Source organism: Peromyscus leucopus, chromosome 8b (assembly GCF_004664715.2).
Source record: "Peromyscus leucopus breed LL Stock chromosome 8b, UCI_PerLeu_2.1, whole genome shotgun sequence".
NCBI classification, from domain to species: Eukaryota; Metazoa; Chordata; class Mammalia; order Rodentia; family Cricetidae; genus Peromyscus; species Peromyscus leucopus.
This window is the reverse complement of record NC_051086.1, coordinates 45129884-45152873: the sequence shown is the minus strand read 5'-3', so window position 1 is coordinate 45152873 and position 22990 is coordinate 45129884. Positions and strand designations below refer to the sequence as shown.

The 22990-nt window shown below is 44.1% G+C and overlaps 1 protein-coding gene across 2 annotated transcripts in view; it reads right to left on the bottom strand.

The window, feature by feature from the left end:
- Ttc19 (tetratricopeptide repeat domain 19) overlaps positions 1 to 22990 on the bottom strand; it is a 33464-nt gene that overhangs the window by 3159 nt on the left and 7315 nt on the right. For both annotated transcript variants that reach the window (XM_028857114.2, XM_028857113.2), the window contains 2 exons: positions 21255 to 21349; positions 680 to 834 (listed from right to left, as the gene is read on the bottom strand). In XM_028857114.2, the coding sequence (XP_028712947.1) occupies positions 680 to 834; positions 21255 to 21349 (250 nt within the window). The remainder of the gene's footprint in view (positions 1 to 679; positions 835 to 21254; positions 21350 to 22990) is intronic.

Here is a 22990-nt window from a genome sequence, read left to right as displayed (position 1 = left end):
CCCTAGGTTTAATCCCTAGTCCCGTCAAAAAGAAAAAAAGAAATTTTTAAGTCCCTATTTCACCTCCCACAGTTACCCAGGAGGCAAAGACACTCATATATTAACTAACATTTACTTAGAAGGTTCTGACTGGTATGGAAGACAGTTCTATAATGCAGTGGTTATGGTGTTGCTTCGAGATTCAGGTCCGTGGTAGAGCACTTGCCGGTGCAAAGCCCCTGGGTCTAGTCCCCAGTACGGGGAGACACTGGGTTAGACATGCCTTGTACAAAGAAGACTACTGTGTAAACCACGACTCATGTAAAAGGGTATAGGCAGAGCCAGTGACTAGTCAGCAATCTCAAACCCTCCTTGAAACAAGTAGTAAGTAGCTGGGAACTTGAAAGCTGGTGGAAAGAAAGTGAGCAGACTGTGTATAAACCTTTATACCCTCACATGCAGTTCAGCCTGGCCACGCCCATAACTGATGCTAGGCACTGAATCTAGAGCCTCACCAATGCAGGGCAAGCTCTCTACCACCGAAATATACCCAGCCCTTTGTCTGTTTCTCCTTTTGACAAGGGACCTAACTTGGCCAGCAGCCTTGAACCTGTGACCTTAAGACCCATCTTCAGAGTGCCTACTTACCACCAGGCCTGGCTGACATATACTGTTCCTCAGAACTGCCTTCCTCCTTTACCTGGGGGTGTCTTTCTCCTTGTATTCCTTGACAAATCTGCAGGGCTTTTTCATACATCCTCTGTGCCTGTGATAGATGCCCAGAGAACAGCAGGTAGCGTGCACAAGCGTCTAAGCTCATGCCAAGGAGGAGGTAGGTATTGGCTTTCTCTTCCACTAAGAAAGAAAGAAAAGCATCGTGAGAATGCAACAACTATTTACAAAGGTGAGAAAAGGAGCTAATCTACTTCTTCATTGTGGCCACCAGGTTCCACTGAATGCTTCAGGTCACTTAAACTCCTAACTACAGGAGTTGTGTGTTTGGATGGTCCAATTAAATGACAAAAAAAAAAAAAAAAAAGACAATTTTCACCAGAAATCATGGAACACTCCACCCCCATTGTGAGTAGACTAAAGAGTTCACAGATCAATTCAAATATTGGGTATTTTAAATTGGAAACTAGTAATCAGAAAAGATGACTAAATTAGCTGGGCTTGGTGGTGCACACCTTTAATCCCAGCATCAGGGAGGGCAGAGGCAGGAGGATCTCTGTAAGTTAAGGCCAGCCTGGTCTACAGAGTGAGTTCCAGGACAGCCAAGGCTATGTAAAGACCTTGTCTCAGAACAATCACCAAAAACGAAAAAAAAAAAGAAAGAAACTGCACCATAAAAGAACTTCCACAAAAATAATGAAAAGGTTTCTCTGCCTGCTGTCAAGAGAAAACTTCACACAGATACAAAAATGGCTTAAATTTTTTTAATTACACATTATAAGGAGTCACCTGCTTGTAATGGCAGCACAAGTGTGAACAGAAACCTGGGGGATAACTTTCTCCTTTTATTCTGTGAGTTCCAAGGATTAAACCAAGTCCTCAAGCAGCTGCCTTTACCTTCTGAGTTATTTCACTGGCCCAAAAGGACTTCCAAGGAAACAATTGTAAATGTTTTTATTTATACATATATATACATTTATACATATATATTATTATTTATACATATATACATTTATATATTATATATTATATATTATTATATTATTTATTATATATATTAATATATATGTGTTGTGCCTGCATGTGTATGTCTGTGCATCACATGCATGCCTGGGCCCTCCAGAGGCCACAAGATCCCCAGGAGCCAGAGTTACAGACATTTGGGTGCTGGGAATGGAACCCAGGCTCCATGGTTAAGACAGGGCTCTTAACCATGGAGCCAGCTCTACAGCCCCACAAAATTATTTACTGACACAGGATTCTTTGAAATATAGGAACTGCTGAAGTCAGGCAAGAAAAAAAAAATCAGATAGTTTAATAAAAATTGAGTAAGAAGTTCAGGCCATTTATAAGAGCCCAGAGAGTCATTTGAAATATAAGAAGCATATTTATTTTTCCAAACTTTAATTATATATTCCATATATTATTTCTAATCATAGAAAAACATATGCTACTTAAAGTCAGTATATGAAGAAACTAAGATTTGTTATAGAACCCTATTCTTTTTTTGTTGTTGTTTGTTTTTTGTTTTTTGGAGAAAGGGTTTCTCTGTGTAGCTTTGCACCTTTCCTGGAACTCACTTCACTCTGTAGCCCAGGCTGGCCTCGAACTCACAGAGATCCACCTGGCTTTGCCTCCCAAGTGCTGGGATTAAAGGCGTGCGCCACCACCGCCCGTCTAGAACGCTATTCTTAAAATACAAGAAAAGGGAATTCTCAAATACACAGGGTACAAAAACAGCTCATTACATATACTACATTAGCACAGAAAGTGGGTTAAGTAGGAACCTGAGGAAGTGCTACAGCAACAAGCTGCCTCTATAAAGTAAAAATAGAAGCTCCATTAGGAAAAGATTATCTCTAGGAAAACTCAGCACAACACAGTCCTTCCCCAGCCCCCACCCCAACCCTGTGGTAGTTTGAATGTAATTGGCCCCCATAAGCTCATAGGAAGTGGCACTATTAGGAGGTGTGGCTTTGTTGGAGAAGTGTGTCACAGTGGAGGTGGACTTTGAGATCTCATACATGCTCAGGCCATGCCTAGTGTTTCAGTTCACTTCCTGTTGCCTGTGGATCAAGATGTAGAACTCTCAGCTCCTTCTCTAGCACCACGTCTGCCTGCCATGTCTCGCCATGATGCCAGGTCCCACCATGATGTTGATGGACTGAACATCTGAACTGTAAGTGAGCAACCCAGTTAACTGTTTTCCTTTAGAGTTGCTGTGGTCATGGTGTCTCTTCACAGCAACAAAAACTCTAAGACATATTCAGGGAAACACAGGAAAGTCTACAGAACTAAAGCTGTTTGACTACCTGAAACATCCTGAATTTTCTGCTATACTGACACTTTCCTTGGTCAACAGAGGTCATCTTCAGCACTTCCCAAAACACAATGGTAGACTCTAAGGTGTTTATTTCCAAGAAAATGACTGATAATTGGGAACCTTTCTGCTAGGCACAGCTGAGCTCCCAAGGACCACAAATGGAAAGCATGGGAGCCCAGTTTCTGTTGCCCCTGCAAATGGTCTGAATATCTATGAATCCAGAAATTAAGGCCTTCTAATTTGTACAAAATGGAGAGCAAGACCTGAAACCCTCACATCATACACAGCATACCCCACGGTAACCAGGACTTGATACCAGGGCTTAAAATCCCTGAGCTTGCCCCAGAGTCAGGCTGCAGAATCCCACCAATCCCTAAGCACAGAATCCCACCAATCCCTGAGCTTGTCCTAGAATCAGACTACAAAAACCCACCAATCCCAAGCCACCCTGAAAAGCCTCCCCACCTCAAAAAAAAAAAAAAAAAACCTATAAAAGCTCTTTACCCTGTTTCAGTTTGCCGCTGCTTCTCACCTTAGAGGCAGCCACCCTCCTGGATTTTTCCTTCCCAATAAACTCTGTTTGAGTGAGGTCTGCTGTGCAGTGTGACAGACACTTTTGCTGGCGTGGAGCTCAGCTAGAACACCTCTCACCAGAATGGGAACACAGCAGAGCTCTAACACTTCTCCAGAGCAGAGCAGAGCTGAAGGAGCAGAGCTCTAACAACTTTGCTAGGAACCTTTCCCTGGAGCAGGGCTGTAAGCTGCTATGCTTACAGTGACTTTGTGGTACTCCTTGGCTCCTGACTGCCAGGACACCTTTCCCTCTGAGCAGCCACGCTTACACTCGATGGCAGGTCGTGGATAGGCTCTCCTGGGGCCTGTGCTCCCCCTTGTGGTCTGGAGTTGCACTGGCATCCTATCCCTGCAACAGACGCACCTTCCAGCTTACTGGTGATCTTGGCCAAGCTGGGGCATCCAGACCTATAAAATACCCTACATCTTGGCATGGGAGGCTCCTCAAAAACCCTCCCCAATGGCTCCAGCCTCTCCTTAAGGCCATCCAGGCAGCCCTTCTCCCTCTCAAAGCTAAAACAGGGCACAGCCGCCTCCTCCATGAAGGCTGCCCTCCCTGGCTCTAGTCCTGAAGGGGCTGACCTTCCCCCAGCCTATCCTCTCCCTCAGTCACTTTCTGTCCCTCCCTCTAAGATACCTCCCCTGTCCCCAGCTAATCCTCTCCCCCCCCCCAACCTGTGCTGGCACTCCTTACCAACCCCCTACAATTCTTTCTTTGTGTGAAGCCCCACCAACAGACCCTGATGCCAACACCCCTTTCCTTGTTTATTGCTTCCTCCTCAATCTCAGATCTTTACAACTGGAAACAACAGAATCCCCCTTTCTCTGAGAATCCCCAAGGTCTCACTTCTCTTTTAGACCATCTTCTTTACTCATCAGATCACTTGGGAGGGTTGACAACAGCTCCTCCAGGCCCTCTTCACCTCTGAGGAATGAGCGAGCATCATCTGAGAAGTCAGGAAACAGGTCCCTGGTCGCCATGGCCACCCACTGTTGACCTGGCCACTCTCGACTCAGTTTTCCCTTTGATTCGTCCTGACTGGGACCCTAATTCCATCTCAATTAGGCAAGGAGCATCTCCAGATCTACCACCAGGCTCTACTGGCGGGGGAGGTCGGTCTCAGAGATGCTGCCAGGAAACTCACTAATTTGTTAAGTTTAACCAAGTTATCCAGGAGCCATCAGAATCCCTCCCCCTTCGGTTTTTTTAGAGTGCCTTATGGAAGCTTACAGGTTATATATTACCATCAACCCCGAGGCAGAAGAAAACCGATGGGCAATTAACATTGCTTGTGGTTCAAACATCCTCTGACATTCGGAAGAAAAAAAAAATTAAAAATTGAAGAGTTTGAAGGAAAATTGCTTTCAGAATTAGTTGAAATAGCGGCATGAGTCTACAATAACCATGAACAGGCAGAAGACTGCCAAGGTCAAAGGACGGCCCAAGTCATGCTGGACTCATGGCAGAAAGGCACCTCAGCCAACCAGCAAATGCGGCCCAATAATCAACCTCGCCACAGGGCCAACACCCCACAGGGCCAACAACACCCCACAGGGCCAACACCCCACAGGACCAACAACAACCCCGAAGCCACAAAAGCAGGCCCCAATGGGTGTGTGTTTCTACTGTCACAGCTCAGCCATTGGAATACAACTGCCCAGAGCTTCCGGAGAGACTCCAACGGCCCAAGGTCCTTGACCCATCACAGGCTAAGGCTGTTAGGGCTCAGTTTCCCTCCTCTTGCCCAGATAACTTGAAAGGTGGAGAGATAACCTACTGATTTTTCTGGTTGACATGGGCACTAACTTCTTGATTCTCATGCAATGCAATTCAAAGGACTCTTTCTAACAGTTCTTTTTTTTTTGGTTTTTCGAGACAGGGTTTCTCTGTGTAGCTTTGCGCCTTTCCTGGAACTCACTTGGTAGCCCAGGCTGGCCTCGAACTCACAGAGATCCGCCTGCCTCTGCCTCCCGAGTGCTGGGATTAAAGGTGTACGCCACCACCACCCGGCTAAGGACTCTTGACTAAAGGACAAACCATTGTCGAGGGGGCATCCAGATACCAAGGGGCAGACTGTAGATTTGTGTACAGGGACCTTTATATATTCCTTTTTGGTCATTCCTGAATGCCCATATCCCCTATTGGGACCAGATCTCCTCCATAAGCTTGAAGCCCACATCATCTTCCAGGACAACGAAGCTTCAATAAAACTGTCTCCGATGCCCTAACAATGAGCGAGGTAACATTACCCCTGCACCAAGAATACCTGTTGGCATTGGCTCCTTGCCAGCCAAAGGGAAAAAAAGACAATCACCCCTCCTTTCTCAACTCATAAAAGAAATCCCACGAGTATGGGCAGAAACCAACCTACCAGGGCTAGCCCAACATCAGACCCCTATTGTGAGTCCAACTAAAGGTGGATGCAATGCCCTTATGGGTCCTCCAATACCCTATTTCTCCTGAGGCCCATAAAGGAAACAAAATGCACATTGACAGGCTTAAGGCAGGATTCCTGGTCCCATGCCAATTACCATGGAAACAACACCCCCCCCCCAGGCTGTCCAAAAGCCTTGCATAGGGGACTTCAGAACAGTCCAGGGCTTATGAGAGAGAAACTGGAGGGTGGAGGACATCCATCCCAAGTGCCTAACCCATACACCATCTTGGGCTGCCCCCAAGCCACACAATTTACACAGTCTTGGATCTCAAAGATGCTTTTTTCAGCAAACCACTGGCCCAGCCAGCCAGTCTGTGTCCGCCTTTGAATGGAGCACCTCAGAGAACAGATTTAATGGACAGCTGACCTAGACAAGACTACCAAAAGGCTTTAAGAACTCCCCCACCAGTTTTGATGAGGCTCTCCACCAGGACTTAGCTGAGTTCTGCCAAAAACACTCCAAGGTCAGTCTCCTCCAATATGTAGATGACCTTCTAATTGCAGCAAGAGAAGAGAAATGTTTAACGTGACCACCCACTTCCTCCAGACCCTGAACCAGCTAAGATAAGGTGTCTGCTACAAAAGCACAACTCTACACCCCACAGGTAGAGTATCTGGGTGTCAGCTAAAAGATGGATAGTACTAGCTGTCAACAGCTTGAACCGAGACCGTAACCAACACACCCCAATCCACAACCAAAAGCCACATAAGGGAATTCCTGGGTTCAGTGGGATGTTTCCACCTCTGGATTCTGTGGTTTGCACAAACAGCCACCCTCTCTATGAATTCACCAGAGGAGGAGAAGGTCCCCTTGAGTGGGGGACAGAGCAGGAGCAAGCTGCCCTTCCAGATATAACCAAGTCTTTTCAGTTGTTGGTTTTTTTTTTTTTTTGGGGGGGGGGGCACACACCGAAAGGAGTGCTGACTCACAACTGGCCTGGAGAGAACTGTGGCCTACCTATTCAGAGACTGGACACCACAGCCTGGGGTTGGCCCCCAGGCCTACAAATTATCATGGCTACGGTCCTACTAGTCAAGAATGCTGACAGACTTACCATGGACTCAACTCTAGCCATCACCATCACTACCCCATTCAATTGAGACTGTGCTTACAGGCCTCCAGGCCCTCGGATGACCAACACCCAAATGACTCATTATTAAGCCCTCTTATTAGACTCTCTTTGGGTCTTCTTCAACAGTTTTCTGCCTTAAATCCTCCTGCCAGGACACAACATGATTTTTTGGGAGATCCTGGCTCAAACCTAGCAGGTATGGCAGGACCTGAGAATGAGCCATGGCCAGAGGTTGATCTGGAGATGTTCCCAGATGGAAGCAGTCACATGACACAAGGCAAATGCCACATGGGAGCAGCAGTTGACACACTGGACAGTCCTGTGGCAGAGTGCCCTTCTACCCAGCACGCCAGCACAAAAGGCAGAGGTGACGTCACTCACTAAAACCCTGCTTCTGGGGAAGGGTAAAGCTGTCAAGATTTCCATCCATAGCAGGCATGCCTTTGCCACATACCCTTACCCAGAATGGGAACTCCTGACAACCAAGGGAAAGACTACTAAAAACAAGCAAGAAATTTTGGACCTCCTCTAGGCCTTTCAGGTCCCTCATAAAGTGGCAATTACATTGCCCGGGTCATCAAGGACAGACAAAGGAGGTAATGGGAAACAGAAAAGCACATGAGGCTGCCTGACCAGCAGCAGAAAAGACCTTCATTGGGATCAGGAATGTCCTGTCCTTAATGTCTACTTTGCCCCAGGACATACACATGGGCCTGAGGACGAAGACCTGGAGATAGACCAAAAATGGATGTCAAGAAGGAAAATGGAGAAAGACAGCTGATGGCCACTTGATACTGCCAAGATCTATAGGTAGATGGTTGGTCCTACAGCTCCACCAAGGGACACACCTAGCAAAGGACAGCTGCTGCTTGGTCACACCTATTTTATCCCTTAGTTAACTAGTCTTTTACAGGATATTACTACCAACTGCCTGTCTTGCCAACAAACCAATGCCAAAACTCACAAAGAAACAGGACAAGGTAAAAGAGAAAAGGGTATAGCTCCTGGCGGGTTTTGGGAAATCGACTTCACCAAGGTAAGGTCCAGAAGGTCCGGCTTTAAATGATATGGTTGATACATTCTCTGGCTGGATTGAAGCATTTCCTACTAAAAAGGAAACTGCCCTAACAGTGGCTAAAAAGCTATTAGAAGAGATTGTCCCCTGATTTGGGATGCCTGTAGCCCTGGGGTCCAATAACAGCCCTTCCTTTGTTCCTCAGGTCACTCAGGGCATTGCTAAGATGCTGGAGACTGGAAACTTCATTGTGCTTACAGACCCCAAAACTCAGGTCAGATAGAAAGGATGAATAGAACCCTACAAGAAACCTTGACCAAACTGACCCTAAAGACTGGTGCAGACTGGACCATGTTCCTTCCCATGGCCCTACTTAGGGCCAATAACACTCCCCATCTTTTCAGACTAACACCTTTTGAAATCCTCTATGGGAGACCGCCCCCCAAAATCCCATATTGAGCCAAGAGGCTCTAGCTGAAAGTTCTAACCACCACCTGCTTCAGCTTATCTAGGCTCTCCACACCTCCCATCAATGAACTGATAGAGATGCCTTTCAATTTGAACCATTAGAGCCCCACCTGTTCAAACCTGGCAACCTCATGTGGATCGAATGCCATCAAGCTGAGACCTTGTCTCTTCGGTGGAAGGAACCTCATTCTGTGATCTTAACTACCCACCAGTTATAAAGGTCAACGGCATCAAGCCCTGGATCTATCACTTCCAGATTAAACTTGCATCCATCTAAGAAATCCAAGAAGCAAGAGCCTGATGATGGAGAATTCACCAAGACCCCAAGGACTTTCTAAAGATGAGACTTATTTCTCAACCTTCTCAATGATAATGTTGTTTGCCCCAGGACATTACTAGCCCAAACTCTATCTGTGGAGGCTGTCAAATACGCAAACAGGACAGATCATTTCTGAAATATGACAGGAAACCTATATCTCAGCCATCAAATTTAAACTAGACCTTTTTATCTTATGGCCCACTAAAGGGGGTTACCCTCTATGCCCCCCAAAAGGGAAAATATTCTGATGATTCTTGAACCATTGGGTGGTAGCAGAAAGAAAACTTTGAGGCAGACAATATTATTTGTCTGCAGAAAAGGGGTCCACACGTACCACTGAAGATCAATTTCATTGTGACCACTGGGGATGTGAGATGTGGGTCCCAGGGTGGGGAATCAACAGGGATAAAGACATAGTCACACGGAGGAAAACTCTTCCTGTGTTGTCCCTAGGACATGTAATCCCACCACAATTACCATTAAACATTGGGATTTGTTTCTCCCTTTTAGATGGGACACAGGGCTAACCTGGGGAATCAGGACAAGCTAGGCAAAAACCCAGGAATGGAATTCCATCCAGAAACTAGCTTTGCCCAGTCCTCCTAGACCCATGTAACCTCTGGGTTATAAATTAAATAAATAAATAAAAGATCAGCCTCTTCTCCTCAAAAAGGAGGCCATACCTTTGGGGCCCCAGCCATCACCAGACCTATGGGACCCCAGCCATTACCAGACCTATGGGGCCCAGCTATCACCAGACCTATGGGGCCCCACCCATCACCAGACCTAAGGAATTTAGTCATCACTAGATCTATGGGGCTCAGCCATCACCAGACCTATGGGGTCCAGCCATCACCAGATCTATGAGGCTCAGGCATCACCAGACCTATGGGGCCCAGCCATCACCAGATCTATGAGGCTCAGGCATCACCAGACCTATGGGGCCCAGCCATCACCAGATCTATGAGGCTCAGCCATCACCAGACCCAAGGGGCCCAGCCATCACTAGACCTAAGAGGCCCAGCCATCACCAGACCTAAGGGGCTCAGTCATCACCAGACCTAGGGGGTCCAGCCATGACCAGACCTAAGGGGCCCAACTATTACCAGACTCACCAGACCTATGGAGCTCAGTCACCACCAAATCAATGGGGTCCAGTCATCACCAGATCTAAGGAGCTCAGTCATCATCAAATCTATGTGGCCCCAGTCATAACCAGCCCAACCCTCGTGATCAATGCCCCCCTTCTACCTTTAGATACTGCTCTGCTGGAGAAATCACCCCCTGCTTGGGATACTCAATGCTACATATGCTTATTTGAATTCCACCCATCCTAATCTCACAACTGATTGTTGGCTTTGGCTAGACCACAAACCTCTCTTTTACACTGGGATCACCCTCAAGGAAGGTAACCCATCAAGCCCACTAGTTCCCCTTGCATCCGCCACAGCTCTCTACCCATGGACACCCAACCTAACTTTGGGGAACCTCCAGGGAGAGGGAACCTATTTTTGCGCTTTCAACTACCCTCTAGCAATATCACCCTACTCCTTGATTTGTACAAACTCCTGCACTTATGTCCTCCCTAACACCAAATGGGCTGCCTTAAACCAAAATACCCTCTTGGTGGCCCCCCATCAACTTGGTTTGCCTGTACTTTGGGGATGACACCTTGCTTCTCCCTAGGACATTTCACTGAAGAAGACAAGCCTGAGCTTTGTGTATTAGTTCTTTTGTGCCTCAAGCCCTATACTATGAAGGGGAAGCAGGGAGAATGCATATGGGGACTACAGGCTTACCACACACTAGGAGGACACCTGCTATACTTGTCCTCTTCCTATCAGGATTGCAGGGTCAACAGCCCTTTGCACAGTAGCCTTAATCACTGGGGACTGTAACTTGCAGGTCTTAAGTGAACCAACCAACAGAGACATTTACCACCTCCATTCTTCCATCTCTTTCCTAGAAAATCAAGTTGACGTGCTGGCAGAAGTGGTCCTGCAAAACTGCTGTGGGGTGGATCTATTTTTCTTTAGGGAGGGAGATTTATGCATGACCCTGGGAGAAACACTGCTTCTATGCCAACCATTCGGATGTTATTAGAGAGACCCTAACAAAAGTTAAAGAAAATCTCCTCACTAGGAGGAGGAAAGAAAACAAAGTTCCAACTGGTACAAACCACTCTTCAACTGGTTTCCCTGGTTGACAACCATTGCCAACGTCTAGTAGGTCCGCTAACCCTCCTGTTTCTTGTTCTACTGATTGCCCCCTGCATTTTCAATGCCATTACACACTTTGTTCAAGATCACATAGGTGCTGTCATGTGCATGATTCTAAGGGCACAGTACAACTCCTATTCAAGGCCCTAGATGAAGAGTCATCTAGTCAGTCACAAGACAAGAGGGGAATGAAGGGAGCAGGCAAAAGCACCTTGACCTGAGTACTGCCATTGTGACTTCAGACTCCATTTACCTGTAGGGTGAAATAAAGTTCAGGTTCCTAAGCCCTAGGGGAGCTGAGAACTTCCCAATGGCTGATGAACCTCCTCCTTAAGCATAGAAATCGTTGTTATGCATCTTTAGTTCTCTAAAAACATTATGGCTATTGCTAACAACAGAAGGAACAAATGAATCTGATGGGTTGGACTGAAGTTTGCATTGTATGTCAACTGACAATGATGGAACATACAAGGAAAGTTCCTAATCTTTGATTTTGGACTGGTGAAAATTCTAACTGTAACTTGGCAACAAATGCTTGTGATTTTATGCTCATAAGCTCCACTTCTGCCTCTGCTCAGGGCTGTCAGGAAAAACAAGGCTCCTGGGTCCTTGTCCTACAGCCCTGATCAATCAGTGACCTACTTATTTGGTGATTTAATGAAATCTTTGGGACCAGTAAGTCTTGTCTCTCTCCTTCCTCGTGGCACATAATGGACTAGATGGAACAAAATCTCCACAATACAATGCTCCACAGAAAAAGCAAATAGCAGAAAGTAACTGTACAATGTGATATCATTCATATAAAGTTGAAAAACATATTAGTCCTTCTATGTATTGCATATTTATACATACATAATAAATAGGTAAACAAGAGTAAAATCAGGACAGTAATTATACCTGGGCAGGCTTAACAACAACAAAACAAAACAAAAGACCCTAAAGCAACCAGATAAGACACTGAAGTTTGATAAGGTGGGGTTGTTAGAGACTTCTTCCCACTCCACTCTTCTGGAGCTCTCCTTTAACACAGCAAAACACAAGAAAAGCGGAGAACTATCTCCAGATCCGCAGGTCAAACACTAAAACTCCGACAAAATTCACTAAAAACCAGCCAGACTTAAGAAATGTTTCAAACACTTGCCGCTAAGCCTGAAAACCAGACTTTGATACCAGAGATGTACAGAATGGAGAAGTCAACTCTTAGAAGATACCCTCTGAACTCCACATATGCACCAACACACAAAATTAAAATGGAAGACATCTAGAAGTGTAAGTAATAAAGGAAAAAAGGTTGCTAAAATATTCAAGAACCTGATCATTCTAATGGACAAAACACAGAAACTGTGTCACAGCCTACATCAATACAATTCCACAATGACAAAACAAAGGAACAATGATCCCAAAGACATAAACAAGTGCTGAGCATAAAATATTAGCATTCAATGTTGTGCAACAACATACTGAACAATTAACTTTCAAGCAAGTCTAGTTTTCTCTAGAGATAGCAATAAATCTATCTGTTCAGCTTGGTACCAACTTATATATAAGATTTTCCTAAAACAATTATTTAGTATTGGTAAGCAATGAACAAAAAAAGGAGGGAAGGGGCAGACACAACTGTCAGAAACAACAGTCACAATTCTCTACCTACCCAACTGTAAACCTTGGAATACCATCATTAACAACTGAGAAGCAATTAGTTCGGTAAAGTGGCCCAAGGGCTGGTGTGTGTATGATCAAGAACCTGACAAACACATCCAGGAGAGCCCAGGTAAGGAAAGAAAGGAAGACTAAACACTGTTCCAAGGAAATCCATCCCCCTGAAGGCACAGATAACCTTCCCCACCACAAGCTTGCTCAGAAAATGAGCTATCCCAAATCCCTCCATCAAGACTCTCCTGGGCCAGCAAAGACGGCTCAACAGGTAACAACACTTGCTGTAACTACCAGACAACCTGAGTCTAATCCCTGGAACTCAAGTAAAGGGGAGAAGGGAAAACAGACCCCAATCAAGTTCTCCAGGCCCCACAGCAACTGTCTTTATAAGGTGAGCTGTTAACCTGTTCACCATCCTGACATTCTTAAATCTAGGCCTGTTCTGTCTTTTTTTTTTTTTTTAAAGATTTATTGATTATTATACAGTGTTCTGTCTGCAGGCCAGAAAATGGGACCAGATATTTTTACAGACAGTTGTAAGCCACCATGTGGTTGTTGGGAATTGAACATGGGTCCTCTAGAAGAGCAGCCAGTGCTCTTCCAGAGAGAAGCGGAGGGAAGCCAGACAGAAGTGACGGCACAGGTGGGAAGAACCTGACCCTGCAGGAGTTCAACGAGCCACCAGCCCATCAAACTCAGCTGGTACTCTCTGCTACTGCTGATGGTAAAGACTACTAACTTACCCAGATGGTAAATGCCAAAAAACACAGAAATACAATGCAAATCCAATAACATACTTTGGGGACTGCCAAAGTGATTTCATGCAATTCACATGAAAAATGTCAATTCATGTGAAAACTAGGGGAAATTTCTATCAAAGTAGCATGTGAGCTGTGCTACCACAAATTTATACTCAATATAATTTAACAATGTTGACTCTTATAAGACTCATCTAATAAATAGAAAATTCTGAAGAAAATTGTTCTGAATGATAATTTCCTGTAACAAATTAGTGGTTAACTTTACAAGTAAAGTCTAGCTAAATTAAAAAGAGAAATACTAAAATTCTTTAGTAAGTTAGAACAGGAAGAAAAAATGAAATGTGTAAAGCTGGGTGACAGGTGACCTGCCTGACTTGTTGAAAAAGACCCTTCAGGGCACTGTGCCCCCGAGCAACAGGCCTTTGCCTCACTTTCTGCAATTCAAACCCAAAAACAATGCCCGGCACAAAACAGCTACTCAGTATTTATTAAAAATTAATAAAAGTTGGGGCTGAACAGATGGCTCAACAGTTAAGAGCGTGAGATGCTCTTACAGAGGTCCAGAGTTCAATTCCCAGCTGCCAACTGCTGTAAATCCAGCTCCAAGGGTTCCAAAGCCCTCTTCTGGTCTCCATAGTAACCTGCACTCATGAGCTTATACCCACACACAAAGTAAAAAAAAAAATTTTGTTTTAAAAACAAATAAAATACACATTAAGTATCAGGCACATCATAAAAATGCCCTAAAGCGAACACAAACTATGTGACTCACTTATACACAATAATAAAACCCTGGGACTCCAAGGCCAGCTGGCCCAGCGAGTGGGAGCAAACAGTAAGAGACACTGTCTGCCACAAAGTGCAAGGTATGAATGACACTCAAGGTGTCCTCTGACCCCCAAACATACAACCATGGTACTCACCCCCCACAAGAAAAGCACAAATGATAAGCCTCACTACACATATATTCTGTCAATAAAGCTGATAAGGTTCCAGAAGTTAATGTGCTTCAAGAACGGGCACACAGCCTTATCACAATAATAAAAGCTAGCAGTTAACATCTTCTGAGTTGCAACTATGCATTAGTCACTACTCGAATGCTTTATACACATTAACTCTTCTAATTCCAAAGATCCAAAGAGAACACTGCTCTTAATTTTCTACTAGACAAGAGATTAACTAATATGACAAAATCAGCTACAACTCCAGCACCATGTCTGCCTGCTGCCATGCTCCCCGCCATGATCATGGACTCACCCTCTGAAACCTTAAGCCCCAAATAAACCCTTTCTTCTGTAAATTGTCTTTGTCATAGTGTCTTATCACAGCAACAGAAAAGCAACAAAGACAAGAACTAAGCCCCACAAGTTGTCCACTGACCTTTATACATACACAGACACACTGTGGCACACGTGAATGCCTGGCATGTACACACGTGTACACACACACACACACACACACACACACACACACACAGAGAGAGAGAGAAATAAATGAATATAATAAAATTATTTTAAAATAAAAATTTAAATCAACAAGAAAGCAAGTTAACTCCAAAGAAAACAAAATGTTGAAAATAAAATTGGCAATAAAATTATATAATCATGTTACCTGGCTCAGCAAGTAATGTTATTTATATGTTTATGTATAGGCACAACTAAAAATTGTAACCTTAACTTTTCCGTAAGTCAACACCTTCCAAAATTTAAAATTAGGCAACAATAATTTTATGTTTTCATGAAAGTACAAGAGCTTAATAAGCACTGTCATGTAAACCCAAGGACTCCACCCCAGAGTCCACATCTGAAAAGCCAGGGATGCAGCTCACTTAAATGGAAAGGAAGAAAGAGGCGGATCCTGGGGATCCTAATGGGCAAGCTCCAGGTCAGAGACACCAACAAGGTGCAAGGTTGACTTCTGGCGTCCACTCACAACTGCGTGGAACACAGCATCCATGTGTACACACAGGCAGAGAAAAACATGCCAAGAGGAACTGGTTCAGTTGAAAACAGATGGGCTGGGGTGTGCCAAAGAAATGCTATTCTAAAGTAAATCTTACAATACGTATGACTTTTAATACTATAATGTGAGCTGTAGAAATTAAGTTGGAAGAAAAATACATATTCATTATAAAAGTAAAATATGCAGAAAAACACAAGTGAACTATAAATTTATACATCTCAAACAACCAGAGAAAATATGCCTAATTTTTAAATCATTCAGCCTGGGTCTATGTATTATAGAAAATTAAGCTCTTCCAAACTACATATGCTACTTTGTAATTGAAGTGTATGTTTTGTCAACACTGAGGGCAGCACTGCTAACCTTTAATTTGAGACAGTCTCTTACTGGTCCAGAGCTCATGGGACTGGGGTAGACTTGACTGGCTAGCCAGTGAGCCCCAGAGGTCCCCGTCCCAAGCTCCCCACTGCTGTTATTACCAGAGAACTGTTCCACATCCAGCTTTCTGATGTGGGTGCAGGGACAGAACCTAAGTTCTCATGCCTGCAAAGCAAGCACTGTATCAGCTGAGCCATCTCCCTACCCTCATTGTTTTATGATGATTTCCTCAGTAATTACACATGTATCTATACTATAACATGCAGGACAAAAAACCCAGACCAATTGTTAATGTCATTTTCACTAATGTCCTTTTGGTACAGGGCTAGTCATACAGAAGACACACAAATTTTGTGTTATGTGCCAGGTGCATGTATGTGAATGGTATGCCTGCATGTGGAAGCCATAGATTAACCTCAGTGTTGTTCCTCATGGGCTTTGTTTTTGAGACAAAGTCTCTCACTGGGACCTAGGAAACACCAACAAAGCTAGGCTAGCTGGCCAGGAACCCCCAGGGATCCTTCAGTCTCTGCCTCCCCAGCACTGGGCTTTTCATCATGCCTTTTTATATGGATTCTTAACAAGAGCTATTGGAGTCCATCCCAGATAACTCTTCCCCCGAGTCCAGAAGAGGTGCTACAAGCAGCTGAGAATCTAATCTGAGGGATATTGAATGAATCTATGTACATTCAGCTCTTTTAGTCCATTCACTTTATTCTTCTAAGTCAAAGCTGTGGGGGTACCCGTTTATATATACCTACAAGCACTAATTCTTTGGTTTTCAGGGTCATGGAGGGAGGTGATAAGATCCACACAAGGAGTGGTAATTGTCAGCTTTCATTTACAACCCAAAGGGGAAGTGGCTAATGGAAGTTCCCTGGTAGGGTCAACTAAGGGCTAAAATCAATTAGGGGATCTAAAAAGGAATTCATGAGCTCAGAGTATATTCTTAGAAGTGGCTAGGTAAAAGGTTAGGAGTCTATATGTCAGTATAATCACGAGTAAAGTCAAACTGTCCTTTTTTCCTTTTGGTGCCACTTCTCGGTGGCTCTGTTTTCTTGCAGGGCAGGGGAAGTGTTCTCAGTTACTAGGCAACCTTCGTAACAACATGTAGCATTTGGTTCATAAAAACACTTGGGTTCTGAGTTAAATGCTAAAGGGGGGAATCTTTAGAACTAAGGATAACACTTGGGCTATGGAATTAGAGGAGGATTTCAGCTTAATTTGCACAAGAAATAAAGCTCGGCACCTATCATGCCCCTGGCCTTGGCGGTTGTCTCCTTGGGTCAGTGGGAATATTTACGTATCTCAGTAACCAGCAGGTGGCCGAACACCACCCTGGTAACTGCAAGCAGTAAACCTCTTAAATTAGGGTCTTGTGTTAAAAAACCGGGGTGAAGGTAAGGAGTTAAGGTTAGTAGGGTTAACTTCTCTTATCTGTAGGCGACATGAACTAAGGGCACACTAGCACTCATCTACCTGCAGGCTGTTCTTGGAAGTTTGAGAAGTGTTTCAGATGAAATACTTTTGTTGGGAGATGGCAGTGGCCAGATGTCTGCTAAGGAAGATAATTACAGAAAGGCAGACTCTCAGTCTATGCTAGAAAGAGGAACAAAGACTTGATTATGGGAAAGAGGTCTTGACTGTGTGACTGTTTTCCAACACAGCTGGGGACATTATCCAAATACCCTAAATGTATAGGGGGAGTTGTGCCCAATAAATGATCAATCACGCCGTCAGAAGTTCTTGGGAAAAGAATCAGATGGGAAGGCTACAATGGCACACGAGAAATTCACTGCAGGAAACAGCGAATACAGTCAAAACTCCCTGAGTTTTGGCGTCAACCTCCACCAGAGCCCCCGGCTCTAATGGGTCATCCTTGTCAGTGCCAGCTGAGTTCCTGCTTCATATTTATGCGGCTCACAGCAGGTTCTGAGGATCGAACTCGGATCTAAATGTTTGCATAGAGAACATTTTATGGAGTAAGCTATCTCCTCAGCATTCCCCTTTCTTTGTTAAGACAGAGTCTCACTCTGTAGCCTAAGCTGTTCTCAAACTCACAGTAATACTCTTGCCTCAGCTCCCCAAATGCTGAAGATGCAGGCATGAGCCACTACACTTGAATTTGGTAAATCATTTACCATGCCAGAGTCTCATGCTAGAATTCATATTTTAAAAAGCAAGGTATGGTGGCATGTGCTTGTAATACTAGCACCAGGGAAGCAGAGACGGGGATTCCTGAGGCTTGATGACCAGCCAGCCTAGCCTACTTGGCAAGTTCTAGGCCAGTGAGTAAACCTGACTCCCCAGAACACAATGGCCAGCATCTGAGAAACAACATCCAAGACTGTCCCTTCCATGCACATAGATGAGCAAGCACACACACACACACACACACACACACACACACACACACACACACACACACACACACAAAGAAATCAGCTTGCATAGCCAACAAGAATTCTTTTGTGGGGCTGGAGAGATGGCTCAGCAGTTAAAAGTCACTGACTGCTTCCAGGACTCAGGTTCAAATCCCAGCACCCACATTGCAGCTCACACCTGTCTGTAACTCCAGTTTCAGGAGACCTGACACCCATGACAAAACACTAATGCACGTTAAAAAAAAAAAAAAATTTGCCTAGAAATAACAGAAATATATTTGCACAGTATATTATTAAAAGTTGGGTTACAATATAAACAGCTGTTCTTTCTTAGCAACAGGATTATCTTCACTTTCTTCATAATGTTCTCCAGAATTTTCTTTAGAAAATTAGTAACTATTTTTGGAGTTGGAAAAAGCTCTATACTCTTAACAAAGGAATAAAGACTATAATAAAGTTATACTTTTAAGTTTTATACTCTTAATCAAGGAGTTAAAAATGCAGATCATTTGGTAAAGGGCTTGCCTAGCTCTGAGTTCCATCCACAAGACAACAGAAACCAATATGGTAGAAGCCTAGCACTCAGAAGGTGGAGGCAGGACGATGAGAAATATAAAGTCATCCTTGGCTATATAGTAAGTTTGAGGCCAGCCTGGGATATATGAGACCCTGGACAGAGTGAGTGAGAAAGACAGACAGGGATTAAATCAAGGGCCACTGACAATGGCTCACACTAGTGAAGAGGCTGAGGCAGAATGAGTACCTTAAATGTGATGCCAGTCTGGCCTATACAGCAATATCCCTTCTGAGAGAGAGACAGAGAAGGGGGGAAGGAAGAAAAGGGGAAATGGGGGAGAGAGAGTGGGGAGGGAAGGAGAGAGAAAAAAGCAGGAAAAAATACTAGTAATAAATATTCCAATGCACAATGGCAAGGTTGTAGACAATGAATGACTAATACTCTGTGACTGGGCCTTGTGCATACCTTCTCTGGGCTTCTTCAAGCTCTTCCAAACTGCACTGAACTCTATTTACTTGCTGCTCTTTGCCAAGTTTTGTGTTCTTTCAGTAATTACTGAGCCCGTTAGGTGCTAGGCACTCTTACGGGCACTAAGGATTTAATACAACAGATGGCACCTTGATTTCTTTGGTAGAGAAGACAAATACTAAAGAGTTGTACAAAACAATGTACTTCTACTGGTAATACAGACACAAGCACATAACACCCACACTTCAACACACTACTTCAAGGATGGTAAAGGACAGAGACTGAACGACACCAAATGGGAAAAGATGCCTGTGTTAGGACAGGCCTCTGAGGAAGACACTGAACTTGATGAAGTGAGGCAGTGAGAGAGCAGTCTAGGGAAAGGCATATTGAATGAAAAGGCCTTGAGATGGTGTGGGCTTGAGATTTGCAAGATCAGGGAAAAAAGCAATGTGGCCAGTGAAATGGGCAGGGAAGAGAAGATAATGAAGCCACAGAAGCAGGTGGAAGCCAGGTCATGGATCCTTGTGAGGATTGTGAATTCATTCTAAAGGCAATAACGAAGCAATAGGGTGTAAAAGATTAGTTTGCCTGCTACGTGGACAACAGATTATTTGAGGGAGTAAAGGGAAGGAAGCAAGAAAACTGAGATCAGCATGCAGGTCACAAGGATGATGACCTCCATGAAGCAGTGGGTAAGAGGGTGAGAAATGTAGTCTAATGTGGATGAATTTTCATAGTTGATCTAATGTAACTTGTTGGTAGACTAGGTGTAAGGAAGAAACCACAGAAAATTCTTAGGTTCTCTGCCAAAGCTATTGGGTGAATGCTGGTGTCACTAACCTGGGGCTGACCAGTGAAGAAACTTTTGAGCAGCAGAAATGAAGAGACCCATTTCGCACATATCTAATGTTGGAAAACCATTAAACAGTATACTCAAATATAAGACTAGACCCATAAGTGCTGTCTTGGTGCCAGCTGGGAGGTATAAATATAACAGTTCAATGTTATGGGACTACATGACATTTCCTAGGGTATGACCAGAGGAAAAAGAGGGCCTCAGAGGCCAGCCACTATCTGGAAATAGGGATGATGTAGGGAAAAGACCAATGAGATAGATGCCCCAGAAGTCAAGGGATATTTTTTTCTGTAGGAGACAGCACTGATCCCATGAATCAAAGCTACTAATGAGTAAGGCAGTTCGGTGCTAGAACTTGGAGACACTGTGGAATGGTAGTGAAGAAAATCTACATTCAACAGAGAATTAGAAGACTTCAAGGCACAGACAACTCTTCCCAGGAGCTCTGCTTTGGTCTCATGGCCTCCTAGCATCTTGCTCCCTCTTGGCATGGAGTCAGTACGTACAGGTTTCTCCATGAATGTGAAATCTGTAAATTCCTAGCACTTCAAATCAAGTAAGAAACCCAAGCAAAAGCTGAGTGTAGAGGCATACACCTTTAATCTGAGCCTCATGAGGCAGACACAGGTGGTATCTCAGAATGAGAGGTCTATATAGCAAGCTCCAGGCCAGCCAGGACTACATGAAACCCTAACTCAAAAAAAAAAAAAAAAAAAAAAAAAAAAAAAAGCACTTGAAAGTTCCCCTCCCACCCAACTATGCTCTCAGCCTTCATGAGTGCAGATGGCCTGCATGAATATGAACTTTCTCTTTTTCCTTAACCTGCTGCATATTTAGATTCATTTTCTTTCTCTCCCTAATTTAGGGATTTGTACCTGGCAGGCAAGTGCTCTCCCATTCAGCTATATTTTAAGAAGTGACTGAACAAAAAGAAAAGACTTGCCTTTATATTTATCAATTTCCAAAGATTACAAATGTAGCAGAGATTAGCAGAGAAATTATCAACCTGCCACCTAAGAGGCCTCGTCATTTCAACAAACACCCTACTTCAAGTGGCATCCTCATAGCCACTTACTTCCCAGAATGGATAATTTGCCCTCCCACAACATGGGCTCTTTCCCTTAATGAACATCCAGCAATGGAAACCTTTGTGGAGAAAACCCAACACCTAGACAAGTCAATTTTCCTACCTGACATAACATCTTCTGCTAATTCCTTTTCTCTTTCAATTTTTTCCTCTAGAGTTGCAATGCAGAACTCATAGCCAGCAAGGGCGAATTCCTGTCTGGAAACAAGTATCAACAATCAATCAGCTGTGCTCACCTTCTCTCAAACTCCTCTTTACCCTCATAATTAGAGCTCTGGTCTAAGCATTATCAATAGGGGGAAGTTTGTATCTCTGGGCTGTCAATCTGCATTTCCCCAAAGTTTGTTTGCTTTTAAGTCATTTATTTAATTAAGGGATGCTGCCAACATTTTCACTGCTGTATAACCCCTAGTCTTTCATCATCTCCCATTATAGAGTTTCAAGTCTGTCTCTCCACATGGCAAAGCCCCACCCTGAGGCTCAGACTCCAGGCCCAGAGGTTCCCAATTGTTGCCATCATGCACTTCTGGGAAACTCTGGGGGCAGAACATTTCTCTCAAGCTGTGTTTTGACTTATTTGACATTTATTCTATGGAAAAAATACTAGCTATGATATGGGAGAGCTTGATGACAGTCCTGGGCTCTGAGATGAACTGAGGAGACACACAAGCACCCAGATCGATGCTGGATAGCTTCTACAGAGATGCAAAGGAACATTCTTGTTCTTGCTTTCACACTGGCTCTACTTTCTTACCACAAGTGTCATTGTGAAGTTCATGCTTTATCCTCTAGTGCTTTGCCAGGAAGGATCTGATGAGCCACTGTTCTGCTTTATTCTCAGAATAAAGCATCTTCTTCCTTCTCCAGTCCCAAACCTTGGTAGAAGAAACGCCTCCAGCCCCATGGTAAGAGAGGCTACCTCAAGATGCTGTCCAAGGAAAAGGTCTACAAACAACTCCCTGCCTTTTCCTGAAGTACCCAGGGCCTCAAATATGCTAGGCAAGCACTCCAACCCTGAGCTACACCCCAACACTCAGTCAGTGTTTTCTTATCTCATGCTTCCCTTAACAAAGTGAAAAAAGTAAAGCAACTTGAGTACTAATTGTTAATAGATACTGTAAAAGCTTTTGACTTATGAATCTTTCTTAGTTTTCAGCATTCATCATTTATTTGCTTTGAACTTCTACTTGTCAGAGGAACTGAGACATCATTAACATCTAGATCTGTAGGATGCTACTATCAAGAGTAGCCACAACTGCAATGTTCTCTGGCACCAGCCAAACTTGAAACTCAAGATTTAAGTCAAGAGCTATGTTGTGTTTTATGTCTGTAATCCAGGCTAGCCTATGTTACAGAACAAGCCCCCATCTCAAAACCCAGAAAGACTCGAAGTCAAAGTCCCACAGAAGTTCCAGCCTATCTACCCAATCAACATTCAGAGAAACTAAGAAGGCTGACAAAATGGAGTTGTTGACTAGAACAGAGGTTAGAGTTGGGACCTCTACTGCAAAGAGCTACTTTTTTGAATTGCATCCAGGTTGACGTGACATCAAATCTCGGGCATTTACCTCTGCAGCAGCTAAAAATCTAAAGGAAACCGGCCTTACTTCTCTCTCTAAACCCACTTCCAAAATAGAACTCTAGAGATGCTCCTGATTTACATCCTCTGTGCCCCCCCTCGAACTCTACCTAGAGACAAATGAAAGGCTGTGCCGGGTACCGTTCTGTCATCTAGAATCAAGGGAAAGACAGCGAAGATGAAGGAACCGCTGAAACAGTGCCCTTATACCGGCTTTGGAGGCCAACATGTGGGACATTTTCTTGACTGATGATTGATAT